Source organism: Delphinapterus leucas, chromosome 7 (genome assembly GCF_059928025.1).
Source record: "Delphinapterus leucas isolate spDelLeu-1000000601 "Yukka" chromosome 7, BTC_Dleu_Yukka2, whole genome shotgun sequence".
Classification (NCBI taxonomy): domain Eukaryota; kingdom Metazoa; phylum Chordata; class Mammalia; order Artiodactyla; family Monodontidae; genus Delphinapterus; species Delphinapterus leucas.
The window spans coordinates 1938663-1954140 of record NC_143135.1 but is presented as its reverse complement, the minus strand read 5'-3'; the positions used below and the strand labels follow the sequence as shown (position 1 = coordinate 1954140).

General features: G+C 57.8%; 1 protein-coding gene across 3 annotated transcripts in view; it reads right to left on the bottom strand.

Moving 5' to 3' along the window:
* Positions 1 to 15478, bottom strand: part of KCNQ1 (potassium voltage-gated channel subfamily Q member 1) — a 349770-nt gene that overhangs the window by 255587 nt on the left and 78705 nt on the right. For all 3 annotated transcript variants that reach the window (XM_022591072.2, XM_022591073.3, XM_022591080.3), the window contains exons 3-5: positions 1149 to 1275; positions 604 to 682; positions 111 to 207 (exon numbers count right to left, since the gene is read on the bottom strand). In XM_022591072.2, the coding sequence (XP_022446780.1) occupies positions 111 to 207; positions 604 to 682; positions 1149 to 1275 (303 nt within the window). The remainder of the gene's footprint in view (positions 1 to 110; positions 208 to 603; positions 683 to 1148; positions 1276 to 15478) is intronic.

Below are 15478 nucleotides of genomic sequence, written 5' to 3'. Positions count from 1 at the left end.
TGCCTGGCAGGCTGGGGACACTGGCCCCTCAGGTTGGGGGCAGGACGGCCCAGCTGGCTCAGGCCGAGGCTGGGCCGAGACCCTGTCCTCCCCCCCCCCGGACCACCCACCTGGCGGTGGATGAAGACCACCGAGCCCAGCAGCCTCCACGTGCCCCCCTGGCGGTCGACGTGCAGCATCCTCAGGATCTGGAGGAAGCGGATGCCCCTGCGGAAGACAGGTCGCTGTGCGCCCGTCCCCCATGTGCCCCTCCCCTTCCCCCGTGCACCCCTCCCCTGCCCTGCGCGCCCCTCCCCCGTGCGCCCCTCCCCCCTCCCGAAGCCCAGGGTCAAGGTGGGGGCAGCACCCCAGGCCCGGAGCCAAACCTGTACATTTCTCAATTCCTTTGGCCCCCAGACCACCTTCTGGGGGCGGCCCCAGGATCACCCCAGTTTACAGATGAGCAGACTGAGGGCCCCAGACTGTTAGGTCCCAGCCTGAGTCACAGAAGTGAGTAAGCGCTCCTGCCCAACTCAGCACCGGCCCTGAGCCTAACTGCCCCCCCCAGCACACGGCCCCGCCACTCTCACACCCCCACACTGGGGAGCCCGCAGCCCCGCCTACCTGATGGCCGAGGTGGCAAACACCTGCCCTTTGGAGCCCACGCAGAGGACGACCATGGAGGCCACGACCACGATGAGGTCTGGAGGGGACAGCGCCACCGTCACCAGCCTGGCAGCTGGACACCGGCAAGGAGCCTGGCGGTCAGGCGGGACAGGGCCCAACAGCAGGGACACGGAGACACCTCAATGGGGAGACCAGGCCCTCCGTCCCAGGCACGTGCAGAGGCCGCCCGAGCCTACCTCCCCAGCCCTGTCTCGCAGGCCGCTGAGGGCAGCGGAAGCCCAGGTTGTGTTGAGCTTGACCAGACCCCCTGCCTTGTGAGCAGCCTCTTGGGACAGAGGACCTGGGCGCTGAGGCTGGCTCCTGTGTGGGGGACATGGGAGTTCACCCCACTGGCCTTGGGATCCTGCCCTGTCACAGGCGGAGGAGGGACTCTGCCTGGTGGTGCTCGTGATGGGGGTCCACCTGCCAGATTCTGGGGGAGGGGGCTCAGCCCTTGCCAGGAAACCTCGGGGTGAAGCTTCCGGGGGGTGGGCGTGACTCACCAATGATGGAAATGGGCTTCCGGGCAAAGCGCAGCCGGCCCCAGATGCCCACGTACTTGCTGCGGCAGCCGGCTGACCAGAGGCGGACCACGTACTCCGTCCCAAAGAACACGACCAGGACGATCTCCTGCGGGGACAGAGGGACATGAGCTCACCTCGGGCCCCTCCCCCGTGCACCCCTCCCCCTCCTCCGTGAGCCCACTGAGAGCAGGCGGCCTGGGCCCTGGTCTGCTGCATCGCCTACCTGGACAGGCCCAGGTCCACCACCGCATTCAGTACCATAGAAAAAAGATTAGACACTATGACCAAGTGGGATTTATACCTGGAACGCAAGGACAGTTCAGCACATAAAAATCAACCAATGTAATACATGACATTAACAGGACGGGGGGAAAAAAAATCACATGGTCTCCTGATCGCAACGGATGCAGAAAGAGCATTTGACAAGATTCAGCACCCTTTCATGATAAAAACAGTAAACAAACTAGGAATAGAGGGAAACTATCTCCGTGTAATAAAAGCCATATATGAAAACCCCACAGCGAACGTCATATCAACGGAGAAAGGCTGGAAGCTTTTCCTCTAGGATCAGGACCGAGACAAGGATGCCCACTCTCACCACGTCTATTCAACAGAGTACTGAAGTCCCAGCCAGAGCAATTACGCAAGAAAGAGAAATAAAAGGCTTCCAGATTGGAAAGGAAGAAGTAAAATTATCTCCGTTCACATACGATATGATCTTATGTGTAGAAAGCCCTAAAGATTCCATGCAAAAAAACTGTTAAATCTAATAAACGAGTTCAACAAAGTAGGATACAAAGTTGATCACAAAAATCAGTTGCATTGGGCTTCCCTGGTGGCGCAGTGGTTGAGAATCTGCCTGCCAATGCAGGGGACACGGGTTTGACCCCTGGTCTGGGAAGATCCCACATGCCGCGGAGCAACTGGGCCCGTGAGCCACAATTACTGAGCCTGTGCGGCTGGAGCCTGTGCTCCACAACAAGAGAGGCCGCGATAGTGAGAGGCCCACGCACCGCGATGAAGAGTGGCCCCCGCTCGCCACAACTAGAGAAAGCCCTCGTACAGAAACAAAGACCCAACACAGCCAAAAATAAATTAATTTTTAAAAATCAGTTGCATTTCTATGCACAAACCATGAACAATCTGGAAGGGAAATTATAAAACAATTCCATTTACACTAGCACCAAAAAGAATAAAGTACTTATGAATTAACTAAGGAGGTGGGACACTTGTACAATGAAAACAAAACAATACTGTTTAAAGAAATCAAAGACGACAAATAGATCGAAACACATCCCACGTTCACAGATTGGAAGACTTAATACCGTCAAGACGTCAATGCCACTCAAAGTGATCTGTAGATTCAATGCAATCCCTCTCAAAACCCTGATGACAGTTTTTGCAGAAATAGAAAAAGCCCTCAAATTCACACGAAATCTCAAGGGCCCCTGGATAGCCAAAACAAGATGTGGTCCATCCACACGACGGAATATTCCTCAGCCTTATAAAGGAAGGAAGTTCTGGCACAGGCTACAGCGTGGATGGACCTGAGGACGTTGTCAGCTCACTTCCAGCTGGTGCCCTGCCCTGTCCCCACCCCGTCCCAACCCAGGGAACCCAGCCCTGTCTGGGGACTTCTGCTCCCATGCCCGGCCTTGCCTTCCCCCACCAGGGAGCCCACCGGGAGGGGGTAACTGGACACTGGCTCCCGAATATCCATAATTAGGATGGAATACTCATACCATCCAGCTTGTGTTTGGGGCAAGCTCGGGGAATAATGGGAGAAAAGGTGGGAAATTTACCGCTTTCCTTTTGCAAGAAAGTTCTTGGTTCGCAACGTCAAGTTCTTCAGGGTCGGGGTATGTATGGTTGGGGGCACGTGGGGGATGGTGGAGAGTGAGGGAGGGTGGATGCTTGCAGGCTCTGTGGCCTCAGAGGGTCGTGCTGGTGCCACCTCTGTCCTCAGCTGGAGGGTGGCTGAGCCCACCGGGGAAGGGGCCATGTTTACCTGCCCGCTGCCCTCTCCCCGGCCCCAGAGGATGCCTGCCCTGGTTGGCCCTGGACATGGATCTGCTGAGTGAGTGAATGAATGAATGAATGAACGAACGACCAATCAGACCAACGAGCGACCGAGGGCTCCCTGGTACCAGGGCTTCGTCTCGGGCGTGTGTTTCCCGAGATTCTGGCCCAGCCGGTCCTAAGTGGGTGTAAGGAGGAGATGACAGACAGGAGGCCCTAGCAATGAACGACGGCGTAGGGGGGTAGCGGCTGGAGGGTCCGGCTTCCAGTGTTTGGCCATCTCGACAAGGGCCGCAGAGCCACCACCTCTGGGTCCCCAAAGCTGAGACACCAGTGCTGGCATCTTCACAGAGGAGGGGTCACTGGACTGCTGATGGCCCTGAGGGGGCGGACAGAGTCCCCCAAAGAGCAGTCCTCAGGGCCTCCATCCCAGCTCTGCAAATCCAGACACCGTCGGGCTGGTCAGTCACTTAGCAGGTTTTTTCTTATTTCGATGCGTTATTTTGTTACTTAAATACCTTCTCCAGCCCCGTCCTAAGCATATTCGAAGCGGTAGAAATCTTACAAACATCAGGTAAGAGCTTACTGCACTTCAGTCTTGCAACAGACCTTCTGATAAATAAGTAACTCCCAGGGCTGGCTGTTGACGCTGCGTGTCTCCCCCTCCCCCCAAATTATCCTGGCCTCGAGCTCAGAGCTCCCCCTGCCCTCTTGGGGCTGGCGGGCTGTGGCTGAGGGACTCTCCCCCTGGAGGGGTGAGGTGTAGGAGTAATTTAAAACAACGCTAATCCCCAAATCCCATTTGAGTCTGGAATGCAGCTCGAGGCCGGGCTGTGCATTAATGTGGCACCGCCGGCATGCTGGGCGGGAGAGAGCCCGGACCAGGGCAGGGGGAGCACACGTTTGCTCCAAGATCAAATGATCCCCACACCGTCAGCCTCGAGTGCTGGGCAGCGTGGTACTTGGGGCCAAGGCCGGGACCTCTGGATTGGCCGCCGCTCGCCGGGACCTCCAGGGCGTCGCTGTGGCCCCAGCCATCACCGCCTTTTGGAGCCACCTGTCCACTGACCTGGGTGCCGGGAGGGCGGACAGGCTGGCCCAAAGTTCTGGACCTGCAGGGACTCTGGAATTTTTTCACCAGAGGGGCCTGGGCCACCCTGGGCTGGGGGCTGCTCTGGGGGCTTTGACTGGGCTGGACTGTCCATCTGTGGAGGCCAGTAGGCTAGGGCCTGCCGGAGGGCTGATCCCCCAAGTCTTCCTGTGGGGCTGCCCCTGACTCAGGGGACAGCACCCCCAGTCCAAAGCAGGCTCACGGAATGGCAGGGCTGCTTCCTCTTAGCTCCGGGGAAAGGGGGACCAGTCTCCAGCCTCAGTGACCCAGACCCAGAGGATGACCCCCCGAACCCCTACCCCCGGCCACTCTCCCTGCCCTGGGTTTTCTCCAGCCGGCAGAGGCAGGCCTGCAGCTCGGCTGTCTCTGCAGACCAGGCCCTGAGCAAGCCCCGGAGGGGAACACAGAGGCCTCAAGCTCCCCCCAGAGCCTGCCCACCTCAGCCCCTGCCTCCACACCCCAGCTCAAGCCACCGCCCTGGCCCCATGGCCCACACTAAGGGTCAGGGCTTGCCCCGGCCCACCCGAGAGCCTGCCGCCGGCCCAAGGCACGCGCCCCTCCCCACCTGGGCCCGAGTGCTCGGCCTGGGGCCCTGTCCTTCCAGCTCCTCCCCCCACCCCGCTCCCCAGGTCCCCACACCCCCCTCGGTCCCGCTCAGGCCCCCCCCATCACACCTGACCCCTCCACTGATAAGAGTCAGCCCAGAGGCCCCTGTCCACGAGCCCACGTGGTGCCTGCGTGCCCGCATGTGAGCAGGGGTCAAGGATACCGGCCGGAGCACGGCCCTGAGCTCTGCCCCACAGATATGGGGAGAAGGGGCCGTCCTCGTGTCAGGGACCTCCGCTAAGACCGCAGTCACCAGAGGGACGGAGGGCCCCCTCCCACCTGGCCACTGTCCCTCAGACAAAGCAAGGTCGCCTCCCAGCTGCACTTGGCCTCATGGACCAGGGACCTGTGAGCCGGCCGGGCGCCAACACCAGGGCACAGGCCCGAGAATCCCCCGCCTGTGGGAAGCAGACCAGGCGCTCAGGCGTCAGGGCTCCAGGCAGCCACGAGCCCCGCACCTGGCGGCCGTGCCCCTCCTTCTGTGAGTTTCAGAGCAGCGGGTCCTGGGCTCCCCATGTGTCTCACAAGCAGCGGGGTTTGGGGTGGCTCTTGGCAGTATTATTTGTAAAGTTTAGAATTACTTTAATTAAAAAACAAAGTTCCTAAGAAATAACTCAATTAAAAAATGGGTATGAAACTTGAATAGGCATTTCTCTAGAGAAGACATACAGACGGTCAAGAAGCACATGAAAAGCTGCTCAACACCACTGGCCGTCGGGAAACGCAAATCGAAACCACAGCGAGACACTGCCTCACACCCATCAGGACGGCTACTATCAGGGAAGCGAGATAAGTGCTGGAGCGGATGCAGAGAAGCTGGAGCCTTGCGCACGGTGGGCGGGAATGTAAAATGGTGCGGCCACTGTGGAACAGTGTGGAGGGTCCTCGAAAACTTAAAAATAGAATCACATGTGATCCAGCAATTCCACTTCTGGGTATAGCCTCAAAAAAAAAAAAAAAAAAGAAAAGAAAGCAGGATCTCAAAGGTATTTGCACACCCGTGTTCACAGCAGTACTATCTACAACAGCCGAAAGGTGGAAGCAACCCAAGCATCCATCGAATGAACAGATACACAAACTGAGGTCCATCCACACTACGGAATATTACTCAGCCTTACAAGGAAGGCAATTCTGACACAGGCTGTGATGTGGGCGAACCTTGGGGACACTACAGTCAGCGAGAGAATTCAGACACAGAAGGACAAATCCTGTCTGATTCCACCCACACGAGGTCCCTGGAGGAGTCACATCCATAGAGACAGAAAGTAGACGGTGGGGTCCTGCGGCTGGGAGAGGGGAGTGAGCGTGTAATGGGGACAGAGTGCCTAATGGGGACAGAGTCTCTGCTTGGAAAGACAGAAACTTCTGGAGGCAGATGGTGTGATGTTCCCTCAACAGCGTGAATGTACTTAATGCCACCAAACTGTGCACTTAAAAGTGGTTAAGATGGTAAGCTATATGTTCTATGTATTTTACCACAATGTCAATGAAAAGAAAGCCTTTCGGTGGCTGCCAGGGGCCGGGGGAGTGAGGAATGGGGGCCACTGCTGACGGGTGCAAGGTTCCTCTTCGGGGTGACGACAAAGTTCCGAAACTAGACGGAGGTGCTGGTAGCACAACGTTGTTAATGCGTTAAATGCACTTGAAAATGGTGACCTGCGTGGCAAGTGTGCTTTTCCACGACACAAATGTCCCCTGCCCCCGGGCGCTCTGCGCTCAGGCCTCTGCCTAGACCTTGGGGCCGGCCCCGCGGGGCAGGAACCTCCGTCCTTGAGCCTCTGACTCCTAATCTTTGTGGTCCATTGTTAGTTCACTGTTAAATGAGCAAACGGAGCACAGTGATTGCCTGCAAAGGTCACTCGGGTGCAGCCGCGTCCCCAGCGGAGGACTGTGCAGGAAGCGAAGCGCAAAGGCCAGGCCGCACTGGACACGGGCGGGCACTGGACCCCCGAGACAGCGCGGCGCTGGGCCGAGGGTCCCGGCTACCAACAGGACGCCCAGGGCCCTGCTCACTCTGCACGAGGAGGCCCCGCCGTCGGGCAGACGGACGCTGGGACCCCCGAGCTCGACCAAGTTACAAGTAAGGGGAACAGCCCGCACCCGCCTTCGGCGTTTTGGGGTAACGGCAGTCAACAGCAAATCCGCAAATCCCGAGAGTCAAGATAAAGGTTCAGAAAAGCAGGTGCTTATCTGGGTTTTCCAGCCCCGGTACACAAAGGGGAAAGGGTGCGGATTCCTTGGGCGTTTCGTAATCCCCGTGGCACCACTGCCCACCCCCCCAGAAGGGTGAAGGTCCACGCGGCCGTCTTACCTATTGTTTCGTTTTTATCAGCTCGTGAATCCTCACCCATCGGGAGAGTTGTCTAAAGCCCGATGCGTTCTGAGGCTCAGCCCTGCCCGCACAGCCTGGTTCAGAAGCGCTGGGAACGGCCCGCGGAGCACGGCCCCATGTGACAGAAAGCGAGCCGGCCTGGAGGTTAAGCCCCGCGCATTGCCTGTGCGCAGAGCCTAGCTCCTCGGATGAAAGCGCTCGTTTTGTTGTTTTTGCTAAACAATAAAGGAAGCCTCACGGACCCTCATCGCTCTCCTCCTGGTGCTTAGATGTTACTGCTCTGTTATCTTCATGATGAAAAATCAATTTTAAAGAGAGTTGGAAGGTTAAAACTGCCGGGAATTAAGCACTGAGATTTGTGGGGTGGAGGGGTGGGGGCCGACGGAAAGCAGAAATTGGGGTTGAGGACAAAAGGCACGGCACCCTCCCAGGCGGCTGTGTGGATGCCAGACGTGGGCAACTCGGAGATGGGGCCTGGGGGACCCACTGCGGGAGCTCCTGGTCCCTCGAAGGCTTCCGGGTGAGAAGGACGCCTGTGCTTTCTGGGGTAAACAGGATTTCACCCGACAGATGGGGGAGCCTGGAGAAGGGGTGGACTTGGCGGCCAGGCCACGCCACCCGTCAGGGCCAGGGGCGCAGGCCACCAGGCTGAGGTCTCTGGAAGAGGTGCGGGCTGCCTGGCCCTGGCCAGGTGTCCCCAGTTGGGGGGGGGGCTGGGGTCCCCAGCACAGAGCCCGGTCGGCGGGCTCCAGGGCCAGCTGTTCCACCTCCACGTGGGACCGATAAGCCACAGAGGGGGCCGGCCTCGGCATTCCCGGGAAGGTCCGCTGGCCGGAGGGCGCGGAGCCGGCGTGCGTGCTGCTCAAAGGCTCTTTGTTCAGGGGCCTGCCTGAGGCCAGCTGCTCCCAGCCGCGCACCCATGCGAGGGCCATGGGCCTCCTGGTGACATGTGCTGGGCACAGCTGGCCGCCCTGCCCCCACCGCGGAACACCAGCACCTCCACCCAGCCAGAGCTGCCCGGCCTGGGGCAGGCGCATGCTGTGGCCCTGCACGGGGCCGGGATTCTGCCCGCCCAGGACCCGCTGCGGGGCTGACCCCCACACTCCTCCCCACCCAACTCCCCCTGACCCGTGGGGAGCCCCTGTGCTCGGCTGTGTCCCCCGGTGCCACGGCCTCCCTGGATGCATGGCCACCACCTTGCCCCTGGGCCCCTCTGCATCCTGCCCGAGGTCCCAGCGGCCCGAGGTGGCCGTGACAGGGTCGGTGGGCCAGGCCCTGGGTCAGGCGCTGGGAGAAGGGAGGGGATGGCCTTGTGGCCCGAGGGGCATCCACGCTAGGACAGAGGGGCAGGCCGGCCCCCGAAAGCGTCCACCCTCCTGCAGGACAGTGAGATCCAGGGCCACCAAACGCCCAGGGCTGGTGACCCGGGTCAGCCCCTCAAGCCCGCGGTGCCTCAGTGACCCTGTCTGTGAAATGCGGGTGCTGGCGGGACCCACCTCCTCGGGCTTTGGGGAGGAAGGATCTAGAAGACAGGGTCGTGTTGAGTGGGGAGGCGGTCCCCAGCACAGGTGGGGAGGCCTAGGAGAGGGCCCAACCCAGACGGGTCTCACAGCACCGACGGCCCTCCTGACTGGCGCCCAGACCCCATCTGGCAGACGCTGGACCTTTTGCTGCCTGTCCTGTCCCGAGCTTGTGTCCCCCCCGCCGACCAGGCAGCAGCGCTCAGCCCAGCCCGGGGGACCCCTCCCCATGCCAGCTCGTCAGCTGTCTGTCCAAGGCCGGGCCTATCTTTACCCCAGCAGCCCGGTCCAGCCCCGAGCCCACAACGCGCCCACCTGCTGCTCAAAGGGCCACATGGCAACTCCACGTGGGGTTTCCTTCCTCCTTGATGGGCCTGCATCCCCTCCCCAGAGAGGGTCGGGTCCCCTGGGCTCCCCCTTGTACCGTCAACCCCAGCCTCACGGGAGCCACATCTGAACACTTCACGATGACTCCACAGGCTGAGTGGCCACTGGGCAGGGCCCACCTCCCACAGGGGCACCTCCTCCACCACGAGCTCCCCGGGAAACCCTCTTCCAGGGAGCAGGCAAAGCGCAAGGATGCCCCTGGAGCAACCCCTTCCTGCAGCCAGCCGCTCAGGACCCCACTCCGTGGAGAGCCAGGGTGCAGTGGGAGTCAGTCCAGGCCCCTCCAGCACCACCACTGCCCCCTTCGTCCTCTGTCCGAAGTTCTGCAAGTAACTGCAAACCCCAGCGCCTGTCACTCCAGGCACAGCAAATGGGTCCGAGCCCCGAGGGAGCGGGTATGTGATGGGGGTTTCAGCAAGACGGGGGCCTTGGGGCACACCGTGCCCTGGCACATTCTCGGGCCCGTTCTCGTGGGGGCCAGATCCTTCCCAGCATCGCAGGCTGTGGGGCTCAGCCTCTGGAAAAAGGCCGCCCGCCTGCAGCGGGGAGGAGAGTGGCGCGAGGTCATTTTAATTGCACGTGGACTGACGGTGCCAACCCAACTAAAGTCACACGAGCTGCAGGTGGTTTAATGAGGTGTCTCCGGCCCTGGGACCAGCGACACGGGGGTGCCCAAACGCCGCCCGCTTCCTCCCCACCTGGGTGTCCCCAGGTCAGCGGGCGGACAAGGTTCGGCGCCCCGACACCTGGCTGGCACGGGAGAGGCAGGTGCGGCCGAGAAGAGGGCCCCCGGGCGGTAGTCTGGGCAGATTCTGACAAAGCAAAGCCTGCTCGTCCCCCAAGCCCAGGGTGCCTGGCAGACGGTGGCACCCAGGAGGCATTTGGTAAAAAAAAAAAAAAGAAAAATGCGTGTGTGTGTGTTTACACAAAATATAACCTACATATTTTACTGTATTATTATTTGCTTTTCACGAGTGAATTTCAACCACCCTGGGGAGATGCACTCGTGAAGACAACGAAGCCACTGGCAAGTGACGTGGGCAACAGCGTGGAAACAACAAACGTCCCCTGTCGGCGTTGGGCCCGGACGGGGGCCCGGGAAGCGCCCTCCTGCACGCAGAGGGGCTGCTTTCATCACTGAACACGGCCTGCGTGCTCCCCACTGGCCTCCTCTCCCCGATGGCCACGGAGGGGAGCGCTGCTTAATCCCCACATAGTCAAGCCTTTCTGGTGACCTTGTAACCATTTATTTCTAATTGTATTGGGCTTTGATGAGAAAATGTGAACAGCTAATTCTCAATTTTTCCAAGTGTGTTAGGTGTTTTTATGGCCACATAAAGTGACTGGTCTTTACAAGTGTTCCATGGGTGTAAACAAAACACCTCCGTGATTAGGATCCATAGCTATAGTGCTGGTTTTGAAATGTGGGAAGAGGGCCTTCCACCGTGCAGCCCACCACCCCAGAATTAGGGCCTGTAGCCCCAGCTGACTCCAGGCAGGGCAGAGGGGAGCCGTCCCCATGGACCCTAAGCTCTTCGTGATGGTTGTTTGAAGGAGCCACATTTGGGGATGCCTGTTGCCTGGCTACAGGTAACAGGGACTTATTTGGGCTTACTGTTGGAATCTGAAATTGCTCACAATTGCAACGTGTAACCATCCGAGTCTCTACTGATTTTTTTCGTCTGCTAGAATCGGCCTGTGCTGAGAAAGATGCATTAAAATTTCCCGTGAGTATCACAGTCAACCCCTGCGTTTCCAATAGCGCTTGCTTTACGTATTTTGTTATGCTCTCTGATGCATAAAAGTTTTCTCCCCTAGAAATATGGTGCCTTGTCCAGGCCGGTCTCAGCACGGACCCTGATGCTTCCACCCTGCTTTTGTTTTTTCCTTTTGTGTGCACTTGCTGGGCATCACTTTGGCCACCCCTTCATTTTTCAACTCTCATCACCGGTTTGCTTGACTGAATTCCTCTGAACAATGTATTTGTTAAAAATAAAAACCCTTCTGACAGTCTCTGCCTTTTAACAGAGGCATTCAAGCCATTCACATTTAGTGTAAAGCTGGATACGTCTGGCTTCTTTCCACTTTACTGTCTATTTGCTATTTCACTTGGTTTGTTTCTTTCATTCTCTTCATAGTCGTCAAGTTGATCAGTATATTACCCATTTCCTTTTTAGCCAAGAATTTGGGAGATTCACTGAACCCTTCCATCCCATCACTGTGATCCTTCGGTTCCTTAACTCATAACCAAACCTGCTCTGGCCTAGGAACAGTTTCCACTGTAGAGTTTCCCCTACGGCTGTCTCCCCAGTGAGGCAGGAATTGGCGTGACTTTGTTCCTGTCAGTGGCTCTGTGGGTGAAGAAAGCATCTCCAATGTTGCTTTTATAGACCCCATGAAACCCTGCAGCTTTTGCAAGAACGCTAACTTCACCTTGCAGTCAACTAGCATCCTGTGGTCGGACACAGATGGTGGGGACATGGCAGGGAGCAGGCGTGGCAGACGGGGTCCCTGGGACAGGACTGAGGACAAGCGATGACTTCATTATGGGACATCTGCATGCTGTGAGGATTCTGCTTTCCTCCCCTACAGCCACTCTGGGAACTGTCGGCTGTGACGATGAGAGATGGAGGACCCACCAGGCTTCAGAATCTCAACGACTCTGGAAACCAAATAAATTCGTTATTTGGTTTTTGCTTCCACATTTCAAGAGGAAAAACTCTCCACGTGCCTGCACCTAGGTATCTGGGAACGTCTTCCTCCCAAGCAGATAAAAAGAAGGAAACGACACATCCTTCGCTTCCTTCCTTCATTTATTCATCCTGGTCTCAGCACAGTGACCCCCCCGCCCCCCAGAACTGCTGGGCCGGCTTGCCATCTTCCCAATGCTGGGAACGCCAGAGCCCGATCCTTTGTCCATCCAGCTGCACCTACTGTGTGCCAGGCGCTCTGTGTGGACCATGTCCTTGATGCACATTCACGGGCCTGCCCCTGAGAGCATCTGACATCTCCGTGAGCCACTCGGCACGCTCCTGCTGGGCACCTGGATGCCCAGCCCATGCCCGAGGCCACTCTCCTCCTGGGGGCTCAGGGAAGAGCACAGAGGGCTGGGGCAGCAGCTATGTCCACACAGCCTCCTTTCTGCCCTCAGCGGCCACCTATTTCCTGGGCCTTCACCTTTGCAACTCCTCCCCTGCCCCTCAGCCCCCTTCTCCCCTCGGTGCCACCTTCACAGGGGTCTGCCGGCCCATCCCCACCACCAGCTTCCTCTACCGCCCAGTCCTCTCATCATATTAGAAGCCCCCTGGTTTCCCCTCACGAGGTCACCGTTGTCACAGTGGGATGCAGGGCCGGAGCCCAGGAACCTCTCCCATCTCACTCTGGCTGAGTCCGGGGCTCTGAGCACAGCACCAAATCCAGGACCCGGGCTGGGCCGTTAGAACCACGGGCGACAACAGTCCCTGAGGGCTACTCGCCCCTCACGCCTACAGGGACAGGTCAGAATGACCCCCAACCTCCCTCGCTCAACAAGTCTGCCCCACTCGGGCACCATTCGGGGTTGACGTGTGTCCCTCCCAAATTCGTAAGTTGAAGTCCTGACCCCTCAAAATGTGACCTTATATGGAAACATGGTCATTGCAGATGTGATTAAGTTGAGGTTACCAGGATGGGCCCCTAATCCAATCCGACTGGTGTCCTTATAAATGGGGGACATTAGGACACAGACACACACAGGGGAACCCCATGTGAACATGGGGAAGCAGAGATCAGGGTGATGCTTCCACAAGCCAAGGAATGTCCCTGGTCACCACCGAACCACCAGAGATGGGGGAGAGGCCCCCTCCCAGCTTCGGATATCAACCCCCCGCACCCTGATCACAAACTCCTGGCCTGAGGGGGCGGCAGTGGTGCTGGGGGCTCCAGCTTGACACCACGGCCAAGCCAAGGGTCTCTGGGGACGTCCAGGCTGTAGGCCCTGAAGCTTTGTCCTCCTGGGAAGGGGTCCCGGAACATCGGCCGCCCCTTTCCCACTCTGTGGAAAAACTCGTGATGCTGGCGGCCAGCAGAAGAGAAGCCAAGGCCCCTGGGCGGGAAGAGGGGGTGTGGCGGGAGAGGCACCGGGGCTCCGAGCAGAGGAAAGGCAGGTGGGGGTTTCGGGGAGGCAGGTCCTAAGCCCCAGACAGGAGTGGCTGGCGGGGGCGGGAGGGAGGCCGCCGTGCCCACGGCAGCACCACCGTCAGCTGCCCGGCAGCCAGCTCTACACGTATTTAAAGCAAATCCCCCATCTTCCCCAGGCAGGGAGCGCTGTTTCTGTCCACAGGGCAGCTACACGGGGTTGACTTTCAGCCCAGGAACCCCACTGCTGAGGGCTGTGAACCCCAAAGAAGCCCCGCCCCACCGATCTCTGCCTTGGCCACTCAGCTCGGGGAGGAGGATCATGGCGGGGGGGCTGGGGGGGTGTGGGATTTTCTCTGCCGAGCTTCTCAAAGTGTGTTACTGAAGAACTGACCCAGAACTAGAAGCTGACCACAGCAGAGACTTGGGGATGAAAACCCTTCCTCGGGATCCGGTCCAAGCGCTGCGCTGCATGCACTGAGGCTGCTCCCCCCGTGTGTGCGCGAGAGCACGTGCACATGTGTGCGTGTGCGTGGTGTGCGTGCGCCCAAGCATGCCCGCGTGTGCGCTGCGCACGGGCCATTCCTCTGTGCCCTGACAGCTGGGGACCTGCTCTGATGCTGCATGTCTAGAGATTTTAATGACAAGCGTGAATTTAAACAGTTTTTTTTTTCTTTCTTTCCTTTCAGGAATGTTTTAAGGGATTGAGAGGAAATTGTGCACGGATTTTGCTGTTTCAAGAGCTGATATGTGAGCAGCTTCAGACGACGTATGTTGTTTTAGGGCCGAAGTTTACAAAGTAAGAGTGTGACACAAAGGCAGACGCGCCGGGGACTCGAGAGCTGGCTACTTGGATTTCGCTCCTCAGAGAAGGGGCTGCCTTCCCAGGGAACAGAACTGGAAGGAAACGGCGAAAGTCTGATCTTCAGCCCCCCATGTCCCCGCCCCCCGCCCCGACGGTGACCTGTTCCCAGAGAGCTGGGGCAGCCCGCAGCTGAGGGGATGGGGAGGGGGCTTGGAGCAGCTCTGGGCCAAAGACCACCAGCCCTCTGGTGTCCCCTCTCGGGGCACCCAGGAGGGCCCCTGCATTCGGACAGCTGCGTGCGGATGCTACAAACCCCACGGTCCCTAGGCCGCCCGGGAGTGACACCCATCACAAGACGATCTTGTCCCCAGTCTGGGCTCTGGGGCTCCGGCTCCTCGGGGACAATGTCTTCGAAGACACAAACTATTGAAAGTTCCCTGAGAAGAAAAAGGGAACCCGAATAGCCCCGAGCTAGAAACGACATTGAATTCCTAACAGAAAATTTTCCCACTCACAAAACTCCGGGCCCAGATGGCTTCCCATGCTCTACCAAACACCCACAGAGAAACACAGCAATTCTACACTAGCTCTGCCTAAACCGAAAAGCAGGGACACACCCCAACGCATCCTACGAGCCCGGTGGTACCTAACACCAAGAGCAGTGATGTTACAAGCAAACCACAGACGCATCCCTCGTGAACACACAGGCAAAAACTCTATGCTAAATTTTAGCAAATCAAACCCAGCAATATATTCTTTTAAAATGCATCGTGACCAAGTGGGCTTTATGTTAAGAATTCAGGGTTGGCTTACATTTGAAAACCTGTCAGTATAGTTCACCATATTAAAAGTCAGAAAACACAGAGAATCATCTCGATAGATACAGGAAAAGCGTCTGACGAAATCCAATAGCCACGCTCGACACGTGCTCTATTCCCAGCAAACTAGGAAGAGAAGAACTTCCTCAGCAGATAAAGGGCACGTATAAAACCCCAAAACTACGATCATGCTTAAGGGGGAGAGACCACTTGTCTCCCCACAAGATCAGGAACCAGACAAGGACAATTGCTCTCTCCTCACGACCAAATCTTGTCGTGCAGGTCCCAGCCGGGCCATCAGGCAAGAAAGAGAAATAAAAAAACAAGAGAGATTGAAAAGGGTCCCAGGCAGCGCATCAGACAAGAACAAGAAATAAAAGGCACAGAGATTGAAAAGGAAAAAACAAAGCTGACTTTATTTGGGACACCAGGCTCATCTCCACAGGAAACCCTAAAGAATACCCCCCCCAAAAAAAGCTTTCAGAACTAATAAGGTTAGCAAAGCCACAGGATACGAGGTTGACGTACTAGCAACAAACAATCCAAAAGTGAAATTGAGAAAACGATACCATCTCAGTAGCTTCAAAACCAAGAA